Source organism: Thamnophis elegans, chromosome 2 (genome assembly GCF_009769535.1).
Source record: "Thamnophis elegans isolate rThaEle1 chromosome 2, rThaEle1.pri, whole genome shotgun sequence".
NCBI lineage: Eukaryota > Metazoa > Chordata > Lepidosauria > Squamata > Colubridae > Thamnophis > Thamnophis elegans.
Genome location: NC_045542.1, coordinates 7613043 through 7640010, shown reverse-complemented (window position 1 = coordinate 7640010; position 26968 = coordinate 7613043). Strand labels below are relative to the sequence as shown.

General features: G+C 38.5%; 1 protein-coding gene across 1 annotated transcript in view; it reads right to left on the bottom strand.

Annotated features, from left to right (window-relative positions):
• Positions 1–26968, bottom strand: part of MECP2 (methyl-CpG binding protein 2) — an 83666-nt gene continuing 56698 nt past the window's right edge. Inside the window, exons 2-3 of the mRNA XM_032209887.1 lie at positions 12444–12776; positions 1–9646 (exon numbers count right to left, since the gene is read on the bottom strand). Of these exons, the coding sequence (XP_032065778.1) occupies positions 8587–9646; positions 12444–12776 (1393 nt within the window). The 3' untranslated portion in view covers positions 1–8586. The remainder of the gene's footprint in view (positions 9647–12443; positions 12777–26968) is intronic.

Here is a 26968-nt window from a genome sequence, read left to right as displayed (position 1 = left end):
ACAGAGAAAAAAATATTATATTTTAATGGCAGGGCAGAACATTTCTACCTTGGTAATAAAAGGCTCAAACAGATCTGTAACATTTTACATAGGTTTATAATCCAATTCTAGCACAGAATACAGTACTTACCAACATGAGATGCAACTAGATTACTGTGTAGAATGCATGCTGAGTGCTAAAACTGGGCCTGCATGTATTTTTTAACATAAAAATATAAATTATTCTTTTATATGAATGCATATATATATGCAGTTTCCACAGTATTTTTCCCCCAAAGGAAGAGAAAAATGCTTGTTTTTAACAACAAAAGATAAGAGACACTCATAAAGAAATGACTTTTCTTGTAAATTTATAAGGCAAACGTTTTATATAATAAATAGGATACAAGGGTAGGGAGGGATTTTGGTGGATTTCTTTTAAACATATACATGTACATTCAGACGGATTTTGTTATTTTCTTACTGAAATTATACAAATTTTCCTTTATTAAATTTCTTTTTTCTTCTTTTTTTTAAATATAGTCAGTGCTTTCAGTATTTTTTATTTTTTTTTGGCTGTAGACAAAACCTACAAAAAGAGCAATCAATTTTTAAGTTTTATTAAACAATTTACTCAGAATTCTTAAAAGTAATTGTCCCAAAAACGCATCAAACAAATGCAAAGTGTGGTCAGGAAATATGGGTTAGGGGTATACAATAAAGTATATATATTTAAAAGTCTTCAAAAGAGCCAAGGAAGCTCTACTTAACCTCAGTGGAAAGTTTCTTAATATTTATTTTTCCTAAAATTAGAGATTAAGTATGGAAGGATCATTCATGTGGATCAACTGTGATTTTTCAGCATTAAAAATATTAGTGGGGCAATCCTTAAAGACAAAATAGAGCCCAACTTATAAGAGTGCTAATTATGATTTTTAGAGTTTCAATGCATTCTTTGAAATATTTATAATGCTAGATCCTGATTTGCTACTTTATTCATCTTCCCTTAATAGGTGTTCAATGAAGGAATCTACAGAACCGCTTTCCTTTTTTTCCTATATTGCCTTCTGGTAGTGGATTATTAAAAATGAAAACTTTATGAAGTTCCTCCTGGGTTTTGTTTCATGTTTTTACTATTGCATTCCTGCCAAATGAATGTTTCAATGAAGGAGTCTAAGCATAGTCTAATTTCTTTGATACACTGACATCTGGTAGTAGATTATTAGAAATTGAAGCATACAAAATACCCTGGGAAGTTGTTAAAAAAATTGCCTAAACTACCCCTTTCTCCCTACTGCCAATGGTAAGACAAAAATAAAAGCATATACCTTTCCTCCCTTTTAAAATATATACATATATTTGACACTCACATTTGAAGCATTTGTGCCTGGAACAATTACTTTACAGAAATGTTCACGATACAAACTCGTGGACCAATAAAATAAACACACACACACACACACACAAAAGGTTTTCATTGACATTCCTTTTTTCAGGATGGGGAGATAAAACCCTACACACAATGAGTCTCAAATACCACAGTTCTTTTCTGTTACATCCCCCCTCTGAGGAAAAAAAAACACTATTTAAAAGAAAATAAAAAAACAACTCCCACCCCAACCCCAAATTCTTGTGTCTCTGGAATTTATTTATTTTTTAAAAGAAATGTTACTGGATAGAGTTAGTTGGCTATGTGAGGATTAAGAGCTGTACAAGGTAGCAAGCACTCAGCATACATTTAATAACAGTCCTTGCAATATTTGGTCTTATAGTGATCACTATTGAATTGTGAAGCAGAAGGAAGTTGGTTTGTTAATTAGCGGCGTGTTGATTTATGGAAGCAGGAGAAAGGATTTCCCACCATCCCTCTGCCTGTACAATAAAGGGAGGAAAGTCTTTTTTTTTTTTTTTTGCACTCATAGAAGAAAACCAATTGATGTCCAACTCTTCTGCCACTTCATGCAGAGATAAGACAACCACAGTAAGTACTGCTCATCTACATGGCTTAAAGGAGGAAAAACATAACTGGAAGAAAATTTTATGTATGTCAATTTATGGACTGAGAAATTTTCTTCCCCAACCTCAATTAGGAAGAATATAGTAACACTGTCCCTCAGAGAAGTGTAATCTACTGCTCGGTTTTTGCTTTTGGAAGAACGGCAATTTTAAGCTGCTACTCTTGAGCGGATATTGCTGATTTCCACAACTTGCAAGTGAAAACTGCCAGACAGGAAATTGTCATATTTGGTCCTCTTTTCTAACGGTGCCTTTTGGGATATGATGAGAACTCTTGTCAGTAAAGTGCTGGCAAGCTATTTTTTTTTGCTTAACGATCTGCTTCCAAACACATCAGCCTTTGATTTGATGAATGTTACTTGAGCTGTAATGTCAAAGATGTCAACAAAACGAAAGCTTTAATACAAAATTATTGTGACACAAACTGAACATCTCAGCAATCACTCATGCAAGCATAAGCAACCCTAAGAGGAGAATGGACAAAGTCCAATTTGAAGGAAAAAAAAACTTGATAAATCATTCTCTCTGAGAAATACTATGAAACAGGTTTGATCAGTAGAAAAAGAAGAGAGAGAGTCAAATACTTCATTTCCACCACCCAAATATTTGACATGTGCCTTTTTGTTCACACCTTTTTCTTTCCGGGATCCATAGCCGGATGCAGTGCGACACTGATCCATGAAGGTACAACATCAAATCCATACGTGATGTCTTTGGAAATCAGACCTAGGTTTTTTTGCTAAACATGCAGGGAAGAGAGGGGCGAGAAGTGAATATAAGGGGCAGGTTATCAGCTAAAGAAGGGAACATGCTATCGTGGAGTGCTTCCAATTTATGCCAGATGGCACGCAATGCACAAAATGAAAGGGAGTGGTAGGAGAAATATAAGCTTTAAAAACAGTAAAAGTGGGAGGTTGAGAAGCCAGGTCAGAACTTTGCTCTGAAGAAACTGAGGAAGAGCACTGAGAAGTTCAGTTTAGGACCAATAGTAGTTTTCCAAAAATTACACTACAGGCTAATTGGAAGTAGCCATAATCAATAGAGCTAAATCATGCCAAGAACATTAGTTAGGCTCTAGTTAAACTGAAAATATTTTTAGAGAGGAAAGTCACAATACAGACCAAATACTCCACATTTTCTTCACTTGATCTTCCTAGGCCCAAATCAATGCCCTTCCCCACAAGTAGATTTGAGTGCAAAAAAATAAAACATTGACCATATGTGATCATCCTGTTATTTTTTCAAACCCATTGAGCAAAAAGAAAAAAATAAAACGCTTCCAAAAAGTGTGAGACCAGCCCAGCTGAATGTATCTTCTGTTCTGGCATTTACTGGCAGACAATCGTGAAGGGCGTTTTCTTTTCCCTTGCTATGATACTGAAGGATTAGGAGTAATAGTAAAGAAAACAACATGTAATAATTTCTCAACAGACCATACCATTCCTTGTCAGTCTGTTATCCTTATTTGGTAAGTGGTGCAATAAGCAGAAAAAAGCTACCCCTCATTTATAATGCAATATACAGATATATAAAATTAGACATTTTTTTTTCTGTCTCTACTTGGTGCCTTAAAAAAAAAAAACACCACACACGCACACACAAAACAGAAATTAAATCCCCAAACAAAAAAAAGATTTAGATCTAACGTTAAACTCTACACATTATTGGATAATAATTGAAACTGACAAGAAGTTTATTTTCACTTGACACAGAAACATCAGGTGGTTCACAATGCTAACAAGGTAAATCCCTCTTGCACAGTCTCTCAAAACTCCAGGCACTATCCACATGTGTCTTCAGGATGAGCTGGGTGGAAGTGGGCAGAGCTAGGAGTAAAGATAGTCACTTGGTATCCCTGTAAATAAGCAGTTTGCCAGTGAAGCTACTACTGATGTAATGCACTCTGGAAAAGCAGCTAGTTCCAACAACATCTTTAAGAAGGAATGGTGGGAAGAGGCCAGACTTCTTCTACTCCTGCTCTACTTTCTCAATCCTTTCTTTGGGTTGAACTAGATTTTGGTGGAAGACCCAGGTCTGTAATCAGCTGCAAAGCGGAGCAAGATGAATGCCATATATGCAGCAAAGAAATGTTCATGTGCTGGGAGAGGAAGGCAGGGAGAGTCAGAAAAAAAGCAAGCAGAATTAAAACTTTTTGCTCGCCTGCTGTTTCTCTGGTGCAAAAACTGCCTCTCTTACAATCACTTTGTAGCAATCAAGCAGCAATCCTGGTCTGCCTACAAGGATCTAGTTTGGCTCTTGCTGACAAAACGAACCTTCAAGTTCCCACCCTACGTCATAACTCAAGGAAGGGAAATAGTGTAAAAGTGTCACCTTTTGACTTGTTTGGAATGTCAAGACACACGAGATTTTTTTTTTAAAAAAACCCTGTGGTTTTACAAGTTATTCAAATCCAGGTAACAATAGATTAGACTGAGTACAAATATGATTTTAACTGACATATGGGTACTGATATTCTAATTTGGATTTTTGTTTCAAACTCCATACATGTTCATAGGTATCCTAAATTAAAGGTACCCCAAAATCTTAACGTTTGAAGCTTCCTTTAATATCCCCATCTGACCCCATATTAAATTTAACCCATTCTTAAAACTATTTGCAAAACATTGTTAAAACCATGTGATCTCAATGGGCTTGTGGCTCTACTGTCCACCCAAACAGGAAGAAAGCAAGAAAGAATATTCTCTCTTGGCTTTAAAGTGCATTAAAGCAGTCACCTATATCTTTTGAAAGGTACATGGCTGGGAGAGTAGCGCCTCTCGTGATAGCAAAAGCTACATTTTTCTAAATGATCTTTGCCAAATAAGTAGGAAGGCACGAGGCTTTCAAAACTCTCAAACAGTAAACTAAACTAAAGGAGATCTATGGGTATATGTTAAGTTCAGAAGGTTCAAATGCTAAAAACTTCAAATGCTGAGCCTATTTCCTGCAGAGCTGCAGCCTCATTTGTAGACTCAGCTATACACTACAGTATTATGAATCCTAAAAAGTCACTGGAATGCAGCAATACCCTATATTATAGGGACAGGACTAAACTGACAACACGCTTGCTTAGCCGTAAGCTTGTTCTAATGTCTGAACTGGAAATGTGGTTCCCATGTTTTAGGGCATAAGTGCAGGCAGTTACATAAAAGCAATGTTCTCCCTGTGTGCTAGTTCCTCCCATCATTCTCTCCCCAAGGATTTTTTTCCTATCCAACCTAATTCCTGTTACTAGAATTCTTCTGAGGAGAATGTGTGTATGAATGAAAATGTTTGTGTCAGCAGGTATCCAGTCTGCTATTGGGGAAACCCAAGATGAAGGCATTGTCACAAATTTAACACAAGCTCCACTCATGTGCAAGTATTGTGATATTGCACATATGAAAGAGGTGTAGCTTGCATTGTAACAGTGGCACTCTAAGCCCAGCTTGAGTATGCTTTTCATCCTGCAAACACCTGTATATATCAGACTGTAGGACTAAACTGCAGGAAATATTTAATCTATCCTCTTCACCTGATTAAAAAAAACTAAACAGAATGGTGACCTCTACAGCCAGTTTAAGCTTCAGTTATAACCCAAACTGATTTCTTTTAAAAAGTCAATATTCCAATTGGAAAGATTGCTATCACTATTGTTTATTCTTGATGTGGCTCTTGTGTTTCAAGCTGGACAGGCTAAAGAGCTGTTTTACCATGATATTTTTCTGTGGAAACTTTCATGATGTGTATCTATACAATTAAACTTTGACTTCCAAGGATAAGTGCTCTGTAAAACTCACCCAATTGTTATCTGTCACACTTTCAATTTTGACATATGTCTGTATATGTTTACTATTTTTAAAAAAAGGCCCATTAGAAGTGACCCCAAAGTGGAATGAAATGTAAGGTTCTATTCCATTTACCAAAAGAATCTCATAACTTAGAAAAATTAATACACTAGAAGGTTGTCTCTGCAGGCTTAGAAGCTGGAGCAAGAGGGACGATAATTCTCAACTAGATTTCTCAGTCAAATGCAAAGCCTTAGAAATCCCCAAATACACCCTCAAAGTGTACTGCATTTTTCCCATCTCTTTCCCAGACAGGAGGATATTTACTGTGGTTTGGAAAACTAGGAGACTCCCTCCCCTGCCAAAATAAATTTGTGCCTTTTTTTTAATATTGAGGAAGAGCCCTTAAAGAGTTTAAATTGTTGCAAAGTAATTTCCTCCTTTTTTCCCCCTTGTGCGTGCTTCTTTACATTTTTCTATCAGGTTTCCATATGTACTTCTCAGCACAGAGACATCATTCCAATTAATAATGAGCTAGTTTCAGATTGTTGCTTTCGGGTACAAAGGGAATTAATCATTTAGCTACAGATTGTAGCCCAAATTCTAACGATTAAGAAAGGGGCTTGGTTTTTATTCTTGATAAAGAAAGAAGAGAAGGCAGCCCCAACCTTACTGCAAATCAAGGAGAAGGGAGGGGAAATCAAACTTTCAGTTCTGATTATGCTAAAGAAGTGAAGAAAAATAAATAAATCTGTGTTGCTGCAGGGCTAAATCTCATCAGTCTCCCCACAAAGAAAACCGAATCTTTTTCTTATGAGCAGAACATATTCTAAGGCTAATAACTTCACTTTGGCTGCTTATGCACAAAGAATTTTTATTCCAATGTCTGGTACATAGGCAAGAACAGAGAAAAGTCATCTATGCCAACGAGGCTCTCCAAGGTCTCAAACAGACATAACTCCTAAGAGCCTATGTATGTATATATGTACATATAAATCTGTAGGAACTCCCAATTTTGCTAAGAAAAAAATGTAATTATTCCCCTCTCTCAAAATAATTTTCCTGTTCTAAATTTTGCCGTTCCTGCAAGCAAACTGCTACACTAGAAAAGGGGGAGGAGATGCTATTATAGGAATCTCTAATTTTCTCCCAGTAACAACTAACAAGGATCGGAGGGCACATATTTAGACGGTAAACAGCTACTGCTCTGAATACTTTCTGACTTTTAGAGTGCTAACTTCTTGATGAAACAAAAATTATCATAGATGTCAGGATGTATGTCTATTAGGGTCCTCAAAGACCCATGAAAACAAGATTGGGCTTGTTTAATCATTTCACACCATGGGGAGGGTGGGGAGCTATTTAAGATAGCTACTTTCTGCCTAAACTTTGACTGGGACCCAGGCTTCCTTTCTTCTTCTTATTTGCTACAGTCCAGAAAAGGTAAGGAGAGACACTGTGCTACATATTCACTTAAATAAAAATAAGCGGACTAGCATGGCCAATGTCCTTCCCCTTCCCCCCGCTGTTTTCTGCTATTAGGAAGGGGAACAAAATAGACCTTAATTGCAGACAAAGTCTCATACACAATAAAACGCTACGCTTCTGTTGAGACCTGCTTTCCCGGGGAGAGAGGCGATATGTGCTCAACAGCCTTGGAAGAGCTTGGTTGCCAACTGTAGGGAAATTATTGGAAGCAACTACGCTTCTCAATTCAGCCATTGCCATGTACCAATCCCACAAAGAATTACAGGTAGTTTTACACACATTGGGCTACTTTCCTGAACAAGAAGTCAGGTGGAGAGGTGAGCCAGTGTTCAGTCCAATGCCCCATTTGATACACACAGGCACACTCTGTACATCCTTCACACCACTGTGCCCCCCCCACCTCCCCCAAACAAATGGACAAAGGCCTCCATTAGTGCAAACAGTTTCCTAAGCTAACATCATTGACAGTAACTGGAAGAACGTCTCTTTTTAACTCTTGGCATGTGACAAGCTCACACACACATGCCATTCAGCACACAGATTGTTTCAACAAAATCAAAGGCCTCTCCTTTCAGGATTGACACAGGAAAGGAGGACATTAATACAAAGCTGCACCTAGTATCCCAGTGGTCTCTTAGCAGCAGAGCTATTCTTGGGGGGGATGCGGGGAGAGGATATTCTTCCTAACTGCTGGCCTAAATGGCAGATGAGGGATATTAGTTCCCCAATATACCACAACCCTATTTCTCTCTCTCTTTCATGTGTACACATGCGCACACACCCTACTGAAAACTACAGAACTCCAACTAAGACTGGACAACTACATTACATGGCACTAGGGAGGTGGAGTGGAATACACACGTGGGCCCCTCTCCACCTGATCTGTTGATGGGGCCTCTATAATATGGAGGGCAGACAGGATCAGGGCAACAAGCCAGAGTTTGAAGCTATTTCTCCCCTGCCAACAGCTTGCCTTGTCAGTAGTATTTCTCAGCAAAGCAATGGCAGAAGGAGCCAGGCAGATTGGGGGGTGGGGGGGAGGGGGGAAGAATGGGCCCCAGTTCTGTAGAAAAAGTGCAAAGTGGCTTCCAGCCCTGGGAGGCATGTTTCTGTACCCCACACTGTGCTTGTCTGTATTAAAAATGGGGGGGGGGGAATGAGGGACACAGAGGGATAGTTTGGGGGTAAGCTGATTGATTGAAAGCCAGGGCATTGTGGGAAAAGAGAATTCTACCCGGCAGCTGCCTGGAGTCTCATTTGGGTGTGTGGGGCTGAGAGTGCCTGCTCCTCTCTTTGTTACCTCTGGCGCTCACTTGCTCACTCACCCCCCGCAAAGTCAGCTGACCCGCTCTGACACAGGTGTCCTGGTGTCCACGGCCTCGTCCCTGTTTGTAGGTCGGGACAAGGCCGTGGAGGACGACACAGTATCTTTGCGCTCATGTTTGTAGGACATGGCGGTACCACCAGATTGAGTCTTAGGTGGCTCTTTAGGACAGCCATCACTTTCTGGAGCCCTCTCCTCTTTATAGCTCTTGCTGCTCAAGTCCTGGGGCTCAACTGGAAGGCTCTTGCTGTCCTTGGGGCTTTCAGGGGACTGAGCAGGGGAGGTGCCCTGGGGCTCCAAAGATGGCTGATGGGGAGGGAGGTGCTGATCCTTCTTGCCCGGAGAAGAGGAAGGGGCGGGGGTTGACACAGCATTGCCACCCCGCCCTTTAGGGCTGCTTTCTTTGCTGCGGCGCCCTGGGCTCTTGGCAGCCATTCGCTGTCCTTTGGAACTCCATTCCCCTGTGTTGCTTGGAGGAGGAGGAGTTGGCTTGGTGATCTCTATACTGACAGCCTCACGTGTCTTACGTTTCTTGATAGGCAATACTGTCTCCCGGACTGCCTGGATGACTGGCTCCTTGACTGTTTTCTTTTTAGCTTCGGCAATAGCTGCTACGGCACTGCTGCCTGGCTTTCGTCCCCGTTTCTTAGGTACAGCCTGGGGATCTGATTCAGGTTTCCGTTTACGTCCAGGACGCTTGATGACCATGACCTGTGCTGAGGTGGTGGCCCCACCTGTTCCTTCTGCCTTTGTTCCCATTGAAGACGACTGCAAAGGCATCTTGACCAGCAGCTTTCCCGAACTCTTCTCAATTACCCTTTTTACCTGTACGCCTTCTGAAGCAGTTCCTCTAGATTTGGTAGAGCCGCTACCTTTAGGCCGACCCCGTCCGCGGCCTGTGCCAGGAGATTTAGGAGCTTTAGTTTTCTTAGGAGGCTTCTGTTCTCGTCGTGAGGGGCTCCCACGTCCAGTCACCGTGAAATCAAAATCATTAGGATCCAGCGAAGTGTCCCCCACCTTCTCAAAGTAGGCGATGAGCTCAACTTTAGAACGGAAGGCCTTGCCTTGGGGGCTGCAGTTTTGGAACCAGAAATATGAGAAAGAACAAGGAAGGGAAGGGGGGTAGGAGAGAGAATTAGTTAATTCACCAGAGATACACGAGCGAGATTATCACTTTAAAAAAAAAAACTCATCTTGGAAGAAGTTGAAAGAGTTCTATGTAATGATTCTGTAATCTGCAATATACTCTACATCAAATATCACATTGCAAATAACCACCAATAAAGGGGGGGGTTTGAAATTTTGCTTTGTGTTGAGCTCTATTTCCCCCCACTCTTATATCATGCAGCTCTGGTGTGAAAGCTATTAGAAATATAAGGGAGAGCAATTAATACATTGCTAATTCGGATTCCCCCTAGTACTTTTAATCATAAGAGTTTTGAAAGATAGCCCCTAGAGCTAGCACTCAGAAGGCCTTATGCCACTGTTCTGCCTTTTCTTTTTAATGGGAAAATGAGTTACAAAGGGCAAATGAAAGGCAGCTTAATATCTGAGCTTCCCTGTAAAATTCTGTGAAAAAAACAATGTGAATATGTTATCAAAGTTTTGCCTAGAAGTACAGGCAGTCCTTGACTTACAACTTCATTCAACATCCCAATGGAGCTACCTGGGGGCTAGGTACAACCCAACCCAAATTTGAAGTTACAAGAGTTGCCACCCCTTGGAGTCACGTGACTGAACTTTGGGCGCTCAGCAAAAAGGCCATATTTACACACACATGAAGTGCTCGACTTCATTCTATGATAGGTTTTTTTTTTTCAAAATCAGCATTTACTTCCAATTTTCAGTAAAACAGTTCACTGTGAACCAGTGGCTTGTTTAACCACGTCAACAGCTGCTTAATGACTGGTCATAAAATTGGACTGGTCTTGTGACCAATCCTTTTTGCGACCATTACAACTTACAACTGTTAATAGGTAGGTAAATCGAGGATTTCCTGTATTCTTGGTTCCTAGTCCTATATCTAAAATAGCATCATTTTCCTCAGAGACTGATCAGAGATGTTACAAAGAAAAAGATGCACAAAATCTATCCTATGTTTTCAGAAAACAATATAGAGGGGGGAAAAAGCAGGTTCTTGTCATGTGATCTTAGTGAAAAACAGCATTATCGAGTGCCTGAATTTATAATGTGTTAATATACAGTATGCATTGGCATGTATGTCATCAAGGTAAATTCCCTTCACCAACCTGCCCCCATGCACAGTATGAAAAATCAGATAGGATGAGGTTAATAGAGCCCTTGCTAAATAACAACATTTTGTTAAGATCCTAGTTCTGTATAAAGAAATTCCTTCAACACAGGTTTTATTTATTTATAGCAGCAAAAAACCAGCTAAAAATCTTGGATAGGATAGGATAGGATTCTTTATTAGCCTAGTGTGATCAGACACACAACGGATTTGTCTCCAATGCATAATTTCATAGTGTATATATAAACAGCATGTAACAAGTCATAGGTCATAAATTATAGTTACAATCATTAATCATAAGTTACAAAAACAATTGATAACTCATAAGAAACCAATAGGAAAAGATAGTAGGAAAGATGAGAAATTTATACGGTGTTTATATGGCAAGGGGCATTTCTATAGTACTTCCACTTTAGTTTCATTATTAAAAGGAAGGTGTTTTTTTTTTAAATGAATCCTGTAATAATATCTAGTTAGGGAGTCCATGCAGCAAAAAAGAAGTAGAACAATACATTAAACCTTTCCTGACTGTGGTGAAGTATAAATATTTAGCACTGTTGAGGCATTTTTCCCCTCTGGAAGCATAATTAAATATAAATATATGGGGGATTCCATATGGCATTTAAGGTAGCCCTATATTAATTGTTAATGCCTTTTCTCCTTTATGTTACATTTACTCATATGTAGCTTCTATAAATGCCTGACAACTTCAAAATTACATGTTCATTGTATTCATGTTCACCTGTTGTTATTGCTTCCTGAAAATTCCAATTGGAAGATTGATAGGTAATTTCTTGAACTTGAACAATCTTTTTGTAATTTTATCCTTTTTTTCACTTGTGTATGCCTATATGGCAAGACAACAGCTGCACACTGAATTAGATTCCAAGAATATATAAAGATACAGTTAGAGAGCACTTATCTGAATCGTTTTAAAGCCTTTTCCCAATAGCAATCCTCTCCGCACGTGCCATGCAATTCCAGGAAAATGTTCATTGTTATTTGTAGGATTGCAGAAAATAGTTGTCAATAATGTAGAAATTAAGTCATATGGATATCTCACAAGGACTAACAAATCCAGAAAGAAGGGATGTGGAAAGGCCTATATTTCCCACATCTATATACTACTAAAACTCTTGTGCCTCTGTTAGTTGGTAATCTTCAATTAGCCCAAATGGTGCATCATAGCACAAATTTTTGAATCCAGGTACCTCAAATATGCTAAATTACAGAACTCTCACAAAATCCAGAATCCATGCAATTGAAATTTCTAGCATCTTTATACCAGTTATATTTGCAAAACTCTGGGTGCTGCAGTATTGCCACAATTAGCCACAGCCACATGATTGTGATTTTTGACACTCCCTGCCAGCTTCCCACAAGCAAACTAAATGGGAAAGCCAACAAAAAGTTGGAAATTGTTCTTGCTCCTGACTGCTTTTTTGCCCACCGGTGGTCATTCTGTTTCTCCATTTAGGTAAAGAAATAGCTCTGAAATGACCATTGGGTCAAAAATATGCACTTAGCATACTGGCTAAGTCATTTTCAGCCTAGCGTATTTGTTCTACTTTCAGAAGATAGTATGCACTACAGACATACAAGGACCACTGACACTCACTTGATAAGATAGACGTCATACTTTCCCGCCGAGCGCCCGGATTTTCTCTGCTTGAGTTTGCGAGTCCAGCCCTCAGGCAAAGTGGGATCATCATACATGGGGCCACGATCTCGGATGACAGAACGGCGCTGTTTTGGAGATGCAGAAGCTTCAGGTACAGCTGGAGCAGTTCCAGCTCCTTCAGACATTTCTGCCTTGCCTGCCTCAGCTGGCTCCACAGAGGGCTGGGCATGCTCATGTTGCTTTTCTTCTTTCCGCTCTTTCTTGAATTTTTTAGATTTGGAGGATTTGTCCTTTAGACCATGTAAATCTTGGTCTTCAGATTTTTCTTCCCTGCAATAGAGAGAGAAAAAAAGATCTTGAATATTTAGCATATCGAACAATAAATTATCAGGACTGATAGGTGGAATAAGAACTCACCTACAGCCAAAGTCACATTCATAAATTCTCTTTAACATACATATATAGTATACTGTTTTGACCCCCTCCTCCGTCCAGTAACGAATGCCGAGACAAGCTTAACTGGAATATTAATAGCAAGAAACCAAAACCTCGGTGGCTGAAAGCCAAGTATAACAAACAGATAAGGACCTTGGCAGCAACTCAGACAAATCTTGGCAGCAATCCAGCCTGCCAAGGTAAGTTACAAATGTCCTCCAACTTTTAGTCAATGCGTTGACTTCTGCAAAGAGGGGCGTCGTTTTATAGTCTGGAGAGGAGCCTAATGACCACCAGCTGAGTGCAATTACCTCCTGTAACTGCGCAACTGTTCCTTACGCTTATTAGCTCTTCGATGCCGGGCATCCAGGAACAACTCACTGCTGGACTCAGGCTCACTCTCCCTTGTCTCCTCCCCACTGGTCCAAGGCTCAGGTGCCTCCTGGTGGCCAACCAGCCTCTCTGCGCCCTGCTCGGAGTCGGAACCCTGTCCAGGGTCCTCCACATCCTCCAGAGCCAACTCATAGGGCCCCTCGCTGTTGGAGTCTGGTGGCAGCTCCAAAGGCTCCTGCTGGGCCACAACAGTATACCTTTGGAATTTTATTTTGGGACAATTTCAATAAGAAGGAAAAGCAATGTGTGATTTTTGAAATTCTTTCCAACTCCTTAAATGACAGCTGTTTTGAGCCATGTGACAAAAAGGTGGAAGGGGTTTGAATGCAGCAGCTGCCTATCTCTCTTTGACACAAGGACGCAAGAGAAGAAATTTCCTGGATTTTCTGGTCTACAGTCTGTGGCCTCAGGTAGTCCATTTTCAAACTTGAAATGTTTGCATTTTATTTTGTAGACTTCTCCTCTCATATAAATTTGGTCCTATTCCATTAGGTTTCTGGGGATCGATCCACAGGTAATAGTTTTCCAATACTTTATTGGGCTGGGCAGAATAAAAAAAACAACAAGTATGTTGCATACTTTTGGAAATAGCAGAGGAATACATTTGATTCAGTGGTGCCCTAGGTGTATCTCTGTAAGACTACAATGATCTGCTGTGCTCTTTTTGATAGTTAAAACATCTCTCAGAGATCACATATGAACATAACTATATTTTTCTATGTGTATATTCCAGAAATATGTTCCCTGAAGAGCTCCAACTCACAGACAGGTTTTATAATCCCACAGCTGGTTTAATTAAACAGAGGAAGCCAGAAATTACTATTTTTGTCTGGTACGAAAAAGCAGGAGTTCTTGCTAATTTATATGCAGTAATATCACAACACATAGCCCAGTCAATTTTTAGACTCTATATAAAAAGACACTTTTTTTTCACTTCCATTCAATTATGTCTGATGTTCAGAGACTGCCTAGATATGTCCATACAGTTTTCTTAGAAAAAAAAATTTTAGAAGTGATTTTCCCTTGCCTCCTTCCTAGGGCGGAGTGTGTGACTAGCCCAAGGTCACTTAGCTAGCATTATGCCTAGAGTGGGACAGGAACACACAACCTCCTTGTTTCTAGTCTGATGCCTCAACCACTACACCAAACTGGCTCTCAAAGCACACATTACTCAGTTTTTATTGAATATAGATTTGTGATACTTCTATCTTCCAGCTGTGGCATAGACACTATTTATTGCCATTACAGTTTGTCGTGAAAAAGAGAATGATACATTAACATTTTTAAAACAACCATGTTATTGGTTTGTAATGTGTATAAACTAAATAGCAATATAAGCATATTATGCAGAATACTGCCTGGTCTTGTTTCTTCTTCAATTCAAGGGCTGCAAGTTGACAAATGTTGTTAAGCCAACCTAATAAGCATTCTTAACATTGAATTAATTAATTAATTAATATCCCACCTGCATTATTTTTATAAATAACTCAAGGCAGTAAACATATGCAACACATCTTCCTTCTCCTATTTTCCCCATAACAACCATGCGAGGTGAGTTGGGTGGAGACAGAGTGATTGGCCCAGGTATACTGAGCTGGCTTTCATGGATGAGGCAGAACTGCAACTCATAGATTCCAGCTTTCTAATCTGGTGCTTCTAGACCTCAACATTTTGGACACCAGGGACCAGTTCTGTGGATTTTCCGCAGACCAGAGGGGGTGTGGCTTCGTGTGCTGCCCGCCTCCCGCAGGTGGGACTTCGCTTGCTTGCACCGACTGGTTTCTGGCATGCTAGACCAACCGTGACCCGACAAATGCATGCACGACAAAAGCGCACCGACGAAACTGTGGCCGAAAACCGTAACGTCATCAACGCACCCACAACACGCCGACAACAGTGCGCTGACAGAAGCGCGATTTAAGTTAAGGTAAGGGTTAGGTTCAGGGTTAGGTTCAGAGTTAGGTTCAGGGTTAGGTTTAGAATTAGGTTTAGAACTCGCTGTTATTACTTGTTTGTTGTCGGTGCGCTTTTGTCGGTGCACTTTTGTCGGCGCGCTTCTGCGCTCATTCATTGGCGCGATTTAGAACTCGCAGTTTTCTCATCGCAGTTTCATCAACGCGCTTTTGTTGAGCGCGCATTTGTTGGTGAACCTAGACCAACGTGTATTCTTTCATAAGCCTTCATAAGCCTTTATGGACTACTATGAAAAAAGCTTTCTGTCTCTAGTCTTTTAAGAAGAGATTAGCTAATCTCCTCTCTTATATGGTTTTCCAGCACATTGCAAAATTTTGGACTTAAAAGTTTGGACCTTTGGTCCCACCCAGCTTTATGATTCTATGACCTTTTTGCAAGAGTCCAAGCTTGTTATATCCAATGTTCTTCATAAATTTAAAAATTCCAGATATAGCTGAATAAAATATTAGCATCTTTCACCCTTAACTGCTTTCCAAGAGCCCAATTCACCATAATGATAATCCAATTCTGATCCGTCTAATAGGAATTACAAGTGGACACAGCTGTAATGTATATTACAAATTCTTAAAATTTATTAATGTCTCCAGCACAGAAAAAATGGGAGCCAATCTTTTCTAAACTATCTTTTAATTGGTCCAATAGACTATAGATATTTTATTTATAAGTTTTAGATTGTAAGACACTTATCAAATATTTTTTTTCTAATCTGAAACTATTGCTTGGGCAATATCAAATATTACAATTTTGAATAATTATGTGATTGCAGGGCACGTTGAAACCAGTCTAAGTACAAACAGGTTGCCAAGCATCCAGATCACGATGAATTAATATTATATGACTGAGTTCACCGACAAATGCGCACTCGACAAAAGCGCGCTGATGAAACTGCGGCGAGAAAACTGCGAGGTCGAAATCATGCCAACGAATGCGCACAGAAGCGCGCCGACAAAAGCGCGCCGACAAAAGCGCGCCTTCAACAAAGAACTAATAACAATCTAATAACCCTAACCCTAACCCTGAACCTAACCGTAACCTTAACTTAAACTGCGCTTTTCTGGGCGCGGTTTTGTCGGTGCGTTGTTGTGGGCGCGTTTATGATGTCGTGGTTTTCTCACCGTGGTTTTCTCGGCGCGCTTTTGTCGTGCGCGCATTTGTCGGGTCACGATATGACTGTATTATACATGAAGAAATACCTTACCAAGTGTTAAGAATTTATCTTAACTGTAGATGAATGGTAATTAAACCACATTGTTCATTGGATAAGGACTGTAATTAACCATGGCTTTTCAAATAATGTGAAGTTCCATTGTAGCAACTGTTTGACATGAAGCACAATGTGGATGGGAAACTACTGACCTTTCTGCTGGCAGATGTCTTAAGAAATAAAACATTTTTAAAAATACATATGCAATGTAAAACAAAGCCATACTCAGCCACACTTGCTATCCCAAACAATGTTTATCCTGTCATCCCAACATCAATTGAAATACAAATTTTCTTCTTCCCATCTCATTATTTAAAGGAATTTGGCTAGTCACACAACTAGAGGATTTCGGATTAACTTCCATAAATTTCTCCCTGAGTTACAGTAATGGCATCTTCCAAAGCACTTACATTTTTACTTAGAAGAAAATGAGTGCATCAGGTGTGACGTAGAAAAGGACTGGCTTTGATAAATGATGAAAAATAATGCAAAACAAAAGCCCTTATGCAACTAAGAATATAAACTTTTCGGGGAAATTGCTGACTCCTTGATGTAACATGTGTTTATTTAGTCATGTATGTTTTGTCTTTCTTCCACATACATAACTCTTAAAAAACTAGCAGCTTCTTGTTTGGCTGGATGACAGTCTCATTCTTCAGATTCCATCAAATTCCATTTTGTTTAATCACTTCAAAGATTTCAAGTCTATGATTCTAAATTCTCAATGGAAGCTGATGGGAAAAGCTGATTATGTTGAAAATTGTTTCAGGAACAGCAGCCATTTGTTTAAAAATAAGCTTTTGCTAAAGTGTTTGGCAGAATTCAGATTCAAAGGGGTGGCAATGAACAAAATCTAAAAAGCTCAGTGTGATTTTATGCTGCCCCAAAGAGTTTTCTTCTTCAGAAAACAAAAATGAGAAAATGCTTGAATTTGAAAAAGTTATTTTACCTTTGTTGATTTAGAGATACCCTTGTTTAGCAACTTTTGAATTGTAAACCGCCTAGCGTCATTGACTAAGATAGGCGGCTATAGGGGTTGAATAAACAAACAAACAAACTGCAATTCAAACATGTGACTGAGAGAAGCTGCAAAGATTGCTAGTTTAATAACACCTATAGAAAATTATTTACTAATTTTTTGAAGTAGAAAGCATAACAAATAATGACAATAACTTTATATATTAATTTAGCAGAGTTGTAATTCTAGTACATAGTATAATAATAAATAATAATAATAATAATAGTAACAACAACAACAACTACAACAAGGAAGCAAAGTGGATACATGACTTTGAGAAAAGCATTGGCAACAAGCAAATGCAAGTATTAGAAATAACAACTGAGATGGTCAAAAATCGAGTTAAAAAGGTAAAGAATTGGACATCACTTGGAAAGGACCAATTACATGGTTTCTGGCTCAAATATCTGACCAGTTTACATGCAATATTGGCCAGGCAACTGAATGAAATTTTACAAAAGGGCCAAATTGATGAATGGTTGACAACTGGAAAAACATACTTGATTCAGAAAGATGCAACTAAAGGAACAACACCTGAAAACTACAGACCAATAACATACTTGCCAACAACCTTCAAATTACGCACAGGCATTATTGCAGATAACATGATGGATTATTTGGAAACAAACAACATCTTGCCAGTAGAGCAAAAAGGCAACAAAAGAAGGAGCAGGGGCACCAAAGATCAGCTTCTAATTGATAAAATGATATTAGAAAATTGTAAGAACAGAAAAACGAACTTGAATATGGTCTGGATTGATTACAAAAAGGCATTTGACTCACTGCCACATAGTTGGATCATAAAATGCTTAGAAACAACTGGCATTAGCAAAAATATTACATCCTTTACTGAAAAGGCGATGAAACAATGGAGAACTGAGTTGGCAGTAGGGAATGAGATCTACGGAATAGTTAATATCAAGCGAGGAATTTTCCAGGGTGATTCACTTTCACCTCTTCTCTTCATCATCGCAATGATCCCACTATCAATAATCTTAAAAAAAATGAAATTAGGCTACCAAACAGCCAAAGAAGCTGAAAAAATTTCACATTTACTATATATGGATGATTTGAAACTCTATGGAAAGTCAGAAATAGAAATCCAATCATTGACAAACACAGTCCGAGTATTCAGCACCGATATTTCAATGCAGTTTGGCATGGAAAAATGCGCCACTGTATCCATAAAAAGGGGCAAAATCACTGCATGTGAGGGAATTGAAATGCCCAATGGCCAATTAATTAAATGCAAAGAAAATGAAGCCTACAAATACTTAGGCATTCTGCAGTTGGATAACATCAAGCATGGAGAAGTAAAAACTATTGTCAGGCGAGAGTACACCAACAGAGTTAGGAAAATTTTGAAATCTAAATTGAATGGTGGAAATACAATCAAGGCCATAAATACCTGGGCAATACCAGTTATAAGATACACAGCTGGTATAGTTAACTGGACACAAGCTGATTTGGACCTTTTGGACCGAAAAAACCAGGAAACTAATGACAATGCACTACAGTTTACATCCACGTGGTGATACTGATAGACTGTACCTGCCCCGAAAATCAGGTGGCAGAGGATTATTACAAGTGAAGCAAACAGTTGAAGAAGAAAAACATGCACTGGCTGATTATTTAAAAGAAAGTCAAGAACATCTATTAATCGAAGTAAAGAACAAAAATCTACTGAAGGCCCAACAGACGAAACAAGAATACAGAAAAGATGTGATAAAATCAAGAATGGAGAGTTGGCAGAACAAAGCACTGCATGGCCAATTTCTGGAAAAAATAAAAGATAAAGTGGACAGTGAACAAACTTGGTTATGGTTAACAACAGGTACATTAAAGAAAGAAACAGAGTCACTAATCCTGGCTGCGCAAGAACAAGCTATCCGCACAAATGCCATTAAGGCCAAAATCGAAAAATCCTCTGATGATGCCAAATGCAGACTTTGCAAAGAAGCTGATGAAACTGTTGATCACATACTCAGCTGCTGTAAAAAAATCGCGCAGACTGATTATAAATTGCGGCACAATTCAGTAGCACAAATGATCCATTGGAATTTGTGCAAAAATTATAATATTAAAACAGCAACAAACTGGTGGGAACATCAGCCTGAAAAAGTCACCGAAAATCAGATGGTCAAGATCTTGTGGGATTTCCGTATACAAACCGACAAAATACTGGCGCATAATACACCAGACATCACACTGGTTGAGAAAAATAAGGTCACAATCATAGACATCGCAATACCAGGTGATAGCAGGGTCGCCGAGAAGGAACATGAAAAAATCGCAAGATACCAGGACTTAAAAATCGAAATTCAACGACTATGGCACAAACCAGCAGTGGTAATTCCAGTGGTAATTGGCACACTGGGTGCTATTCCAAAAGCACTGGAATTACATTTAAAACAGTTAAAAATTGACAAAATCACCATCAGTCAAATGCAAAAAGCCGCACTGCTTGGATCTGCACGCATATTAAGAAAATACGTTACGACGTCCTAGGCCCCTGGGTGGGGCCCGACTAGTAACCAATGCCAAATCCGGTGAAACAACTGGCCGCTGTGATACAATTGTGTAATAATATTACACACTGTAATAATTACACACTTATCACACACTGTTGATCACATACTCAGCTGCTGTAAAAAAATCGCGCAGACTGATTATAAATTGCGGCACAATTCAGTAGCACAAATGATCCATTGGAATTTGTGCAAAAATTATAATATTAAAACAGCAACAAACTGGTGGGAACATCAGCCTGAAAAAGTCACCAAAAATCAGATGGTCAAGATCTTGTGGGATTTTCGCATACAAACAGACAAAATACTGGCGCATAATACACCAGACATCACACTGGTTGAGAAAAATAAGGTCACAATCATAGACATCGCAATACCAGGTGATAGCAGGGTCGCCGAGAAGGAACATGAAAAAATCGCAAAATACCAGGACTTAAAAATTGAAATTCAACGACTATGGCACAAACCAGCAGTGGTAATTCCAGTGGTAATTGGCACACTGGGTGCTATTCCAAAAGCACTGGAATTACATTTAATTCCAACAGTTAAAAATTGACAAAATCACCATCAGTCAAATGCAAAAAGCCGCACTGCTTGGATCTGCACGCATATTACGAAAATACGTTGCAACGTCCTAGGCCCCTGGGTGGGGCCTGACTAGTAACCAATGCCAAATCTGGCGAAACAACTGGCCGCTGTGATACAATTGAATAATAATAATAATAATAATAATAATAATAATAATAATAATAATAATAATAATATGATGGACAGAAAAACAAGGAAGCTTATGACAATGAATCATGCTTTGCACCCTAAAAGTGATGTTGACTGATTATATCTCTCAAGAGCAGAGGGTGGTCAAGGACTCCTACAAGTAAAACAGACTGTGGAAGAAGAAAAACACAGCTTGAATGATTACATCCAGAAAAGTGAAGAACCAATGATTAAGGAAGTGAATAAAGGAGGCCTTTTAAAGACAACTAAGTCAAAAGCTGAATATAAGAAAGAAGTAATTGAGAAGCGAGCTGAAAATTGGAAAAATAAAGCTATGCATAGCCAATATTTGAAAAGTATTGAAGGCAAAGCTGACCAAAAGCTAACTTGGAACTGGTTAAGATCAGGAGCACTGAAAAAAGAAACAGAAGGCTTTATTTTGGCAGCTCAAGAACAAGCCTTAGCCACAAACTGCATGAAGGCAAAAATTCAACATGTTACCACCAACAGCAAATGTCGCCTCTGTAATGAGGAAGACAAGACAGTCGACCACTTGATCAGTGGGTGCAGCAAAATTTCACAAAGTGACTACCTACATTGCCATGACGGCGTTGCACACAACAGGAGAACTCACCTATACTGTTAAACTCAGTTATGGCCCAATATTACAAATCAAATGAGCTTATTATAGCTCTAAGACCGGATACAATAAAATATCTAACAGTAGAACTGTTACATACCCACACAAACAGGGTGGATAAAAATTGATGATTTTTTTAAAAAAAGCAAACAAACAAAATAGATTTTAAAAAATTTAAATCATTTTTTTTTATTTTTATCAAATTAATTAATTAATTTTAATAAAATGCTTTTGGAGTAAAAAATCTATCAAAAGATAGTTTTCTATTTAAGATACATTAATAATTTAGTTTATTCAGCATGAAATGAGCTTAGTTATGTAGCATGAAGCTGTATATTCTGCATTATTTACATTTTTGGTAAACTCAGTGAATCCAAGCGCTGTAAGCTGAGATAAGATACAAGTGCACAATTTCACAGTAAATGCGAGATAAATCATAAAAGAAAGTTCAGGAATATTCCTTTATCCCATTGTTTTGCAAATCTATATACACTACAAAGTATGTGATTGTTTGAAGAGAAATACATCTGTACCGCCAGGCTCTAAGTGTGAGGAGGAAGGGCAAGCGGTAAAAATGAAAGTGAAACTTTCTAAGCAGCTTATAAATATAATATTAAAGAGCACCTGCCATTTCAGATCCATCATGGCAGCACCTGTTAGCAAGCATCCACTCACCTATTGCCTCCCACATCCCTCAACCTGTTTTACTGCCGCATCACCAGTCGTCCCATTAAAGTGAATGGGATTGTCGGTGAGTCAACAGCGAGTCAGAGATGACAGAAGCTCTTTAAAAATTATGATTTGAATTGATTTAAATCAAGCCTTTTTACTAGAAATTTAAATTGTGATTTAAAACAACTTGATTTAAATCAAATTCACCCTGCACACAAAACAGAAAAAGGATGCGAGGTGGCGCAGTGGTTAAATGCAGCACTGCATGCTACTTCAGCTGACTGCAGTTCTGCAGTTCGGCTGTTCAAATCTCACCGGCTCAGGGTTGACTCAGCCTTCCATCCTTCCAAGGTGGGTAAAATGAGGACCCAGATTGTTGTTGGGGGCAATATGCTGACTCTGTAAACCGCTTAGAGAGGGCTGAAAGCCCTATGAAGCGGTATATAAGTCTAACTGCTATTGCTATTGTTAAATCATATGTATAATAGCATCTAAAATGGATTAAGAAGAGATATAATAAAATAAAAGAACAAAAATATTAGTAGATGAGATTCCAAGCTTAATTAATGGTGTGGAACATTGTACAGATAGTAGCACAAAAAAGAGATACTTGGGGAAGATAATTTTGAGTTGTCTGAAAGAAGTAACATTAAGTAGAAATTACATTCCCTATGCAGAAGTTCTCTGTTTAGAATCCTTAAACAAGTAACGGCACGGTAGCATGTGGCTTAATTTCTACTGAGCCATCACAACATGGATGTAACCAAAGATAGATAGGAGTACCTTTAAAATATCCAAAATGATCTGCTGAGGGCAATGAATGCAGCTGGCTTATAGAATGCCTTATGATATTTCAGAATTGTAATTAATGACAAATAGGAGGCTGGAGCAAACCCCTTTGGAAGAATACGATGAATATTGGGGTGCGACATCTTGCTTAAATTTCCTTGGATTTTATATATATAAATTGTGTTCTTTGAGGGCAGTTCTAGCATTATCAGAACCCGATATTATGATAACATAAAAATATGTTGTGTTGACAACTGTCTAGTAAATAAAGAAATAAAAATAAATACCAATATATCAACATTCCATGACAGAGAAACAAGAAACCATAGTTGTACATCTGTTCAATCTGAATCCCATTCATTTGACATTTGTGAATTTGATGGTAATATTGGGCAAATACTAAAACGGTTTTCTGATATTAATTGGTAGCTTTTGTAAAGAATAAAACTAATGCCCTGGGAATGAGCTATTCTCATTCCCAGGTATGAAGTAGATATACATACCACATTGGCCTACAGTAATGTTTGACTTGGGAGTCAGCTAAAATAGGTGGGCAAAGGGCTGAAAGAGTGAGTGCTTGGATTATTGGCTTTAAATACATATTAAAAAGCAAAGGAGCTAATATCCAACCTTATACCTCTATAAATTTGGACTTTAGATAAATGTTCTTAATCTTCAGTAAGGTATTTGAGTAAACGCAGCCTAAAGCACACACACTGCAAAGCTGGCTGAGGAACTCTGGGAGTTGAAGTCCACAAGTCTTAAAGTTGCCAAGGTTGGAGACCACTGCTGATTGTCCACCCAGATTGGATCCTACATCATTATCCTGGGACATGTATATTTGCTTTCTTTTGTGAGTAAACTTAGTGACCACTCGAAGTTGGCACTGAAAAAAAAATGACATGATAATTTTTCACGCTTATGACCACTGTAGCTTCCCCTTGGTCACGTGATCAAAATTCAGATGCTTGGCAACGGACTCATATTTATGACAGTTGCAATGTCCTGGTTGGGGTCATACCTTTGGTGACCTTCTGACAAGCAAAGTCAACAGGAAGCCAGATTCATTTAACAACCATGTCACTAACTGAACACCTGCATCGATTAACTTAACTGTGGCAAGAAAAGTCGTAAAATGGAGCAACCTTCACTTAACAAATGGATCACTTAGCAACAGAAATGTTGAGCTCAACTGTGGTCGTAAGTTGAGGACTACCTGTACAATAAATAAACACTGAACAACCCTGCTAGTGAATGGGAAGAATCTTATTCTGGAAATGATGTCCGTTTTAAAGAGCCGAGGTGGCGAAGTGGTTAGGGTGCAGTACTGCAGGCCACTTCAGCTGACTGTTATCTGCAGTTCAGCGGTTCTAATCTCACCTGCTCAAGGTTGACTCAGCCTTCCAACCTTCCGAGGTGGGTGAAATGAGGACCCGGATTGTTGGGGGCAATAGGCTGACTCTGTAAACCGCTTAGAGAGGGCTGAAAGCCCTATGAAGCGGTATATAAGTCTAACTGCTATTGCTATTTTCCCTAAATATCTGCACTTCACATTTTATACCACAAGATGGTACTGAAGTCATAAAGAAACAATTCAATCTTTTTCCTAGCCAACATTATAGAATTCATTCAGGCCCAAAGTATAATGAAAGGGGGGCGGCAGTATCTTCTCCCATTCATTTTTAAATGAATTATCAGGTCCGTATGAAAACTATAAAGAGTAGAACATTTTCCCTTTCTTTTCCTTTTTTAAAATCATGACAGAGAAAGAAAGAGAAGGAGAGGCGAGGAGAAAAGAAGTTTCTGAGATTTATAAAATATGTGAATTGAGTTAAAAGCAATGGGTAAGTTACACATCAGAGGAAGATATCCTTCTCAACCATACAGATTAAAAAGTCAGAAAAACAGGAGCTAATTCACATGTTATCCTTCAAAAATGTGAATACATGGGGGAGGGGTGTTATGTCGTCATTTAAAAAATATTCAAGCAAGGAAAACTGTGACTCTTGCAATATAGTTGAAAGTCACTGTTTTGATTAATGGTTTCACCTTCTATTCTCTGTGCCTTACGTAGAAATACAATTGGGAAACACGGTTGTATATAATTATTCCTACATATAAAATAGAAATACCTGACTTAGCCATCACTTTTTGGAAGAAAAGAAGAATGTCAAATAAACAAACATGCCTCCAACAATCCATATTATAAATGACTTTCTGGCATCATTCTGAGTTTCAGAAGATACACTTCACTTGTCTTAGTTACAATTCCTTCAAATTAGAGGCTAATTCATAAAAGCACACCAGAATTAACAAATTAAAAAGTACTATGTCTAAACTTAAGAAAGAGAAGTTTCTCAGACTATAATTAGTTCTCGACTTACAACCATACCCCCAAGTTACAACGGCACTGAAAAAAAGTTACTTATGGCCATTCTTAACAGTTACAACCGTTTCCACATCTCTATGGTCATGTGATCAAAATTTAGATGCTTGGCAGTTGGCATGTATTTGTCGATTGCAACGTCCCGGGGTCATGTGATCACCTTTTCTGACCTTCTGACAGATTCACTTAGCAAGCGTGTTTCTAACTGAACAACTGAAGTGATTTGCTTAATAACTTTGGCAAGAAAGGCCATAAAATGGGGCAAAATTCACCTAACTGTCTTGCTTAGCAACATAAATTTTGGCCTCAAATTTTTGCAGTCACAAGTCAAGGACTACCTGTAAAGTATTGTTCAATATTACAAGAACAAGCCATAGCAGCTTCATACCCATATGTTCCCCTTTCTACCTGGTATTAGAACTACAAAAGAGAATCTGAAGTTTCTATGGCTCTTCCCAAAGGTGCTTTTTTAAAAGGCAACTGAACTTTGTTTTTCCTTGAAGAAATTTTGCTTTTCATCCAAGCTTCTTCTTCAAGGAAAAACAAAGTCCTTTTTCCTTTTGAAAAAGTACCTTAGGAACAACCATGGCCTGAATGACTGATAATCTCCCGACATTTCTATGGCTCAATCTGCTGTATGAATCTGTCTAAAAGTGGTTTATCTTTCCAAATGATAGCTAAAATCAGAGTAAGACACATCAGAGTTCAATTTGCGATAGTGGACTTAATATAAAACTGTAAATGCAGTTTCTTTATTACCTCACAACTATGCCTTAATGGCTGGAATAGATTTAGCCACAGGGTGATTACAGAGTAATCAGAATTTAATTGTAGATCTCTGTGTAATATGCACTATATTAATTTCCCATTTTTTAAATAATTGCATCATAATATTGATTTTTCCACCAAACCTCTGCTGATAAGGGGAAAAAGCTTAGGATAACAAGACTGTTTTATGAAAGGCTTGTAAGCTGAGTCCTAGCACTGTAAACAAATTCTTAGCCTAATTCAGACACTCTGCCCTTTTATTAATACGCCTTTTGCATCTTCTTCTGATTTGTCAATCTTAGGGTACTAGTTCCTAAAACATAAACATTTGCTGTTTCCCGTGGCCTTATTAAGATTGTCAATGTTGCTCATCTATACGTGCTACCAAAGGGGGGGAAATGGTTAGCAGTCAGATATTTATTTAATCAAACTAACATACAGCATGGTAGTTTTATGAAACTTGCCTTTTAAAATTCTGCTCTTCTCTTAATTATTTTAAACATACTTACTTGACAGACAAATAGTTCCTGATTGAAACAGGAGTATATTCATTGGAATAAACTGAGGTTAACAAGAATATCTTTCATTCTGCACTATTTGAATGTGTTTCTGATTTCTCTGCTACTGAGACAGAATTCTGCAGAGACAGAATTTTTAGCACTCTTTAATTTCTAAGTGAAAACAAGAAGTTCAATGTTTAAGGTAAATTGCTGATAATGACACAAAGGATGATATTTGAGCACACTTCAATAATAGTTTCAAGTAGCCTTTGCACATGAGTAACTTCTTCTATCAGAGCACCATATCCAAAGCTTTTCTCAGTATAGTTAGTAGATACAGATTCTGCTCACTTGCTAATATAATCCTTTTGTTATCTCCACTCCACTATTTGAGGTTCCACTCATTTATAAAAGTTGTGTTTTCTCACAGTGGTCAAATAAATATTTATGGGAGGTGTTCACAAATAAGCTCCAAATCACTCTATAGAGAATGCTATT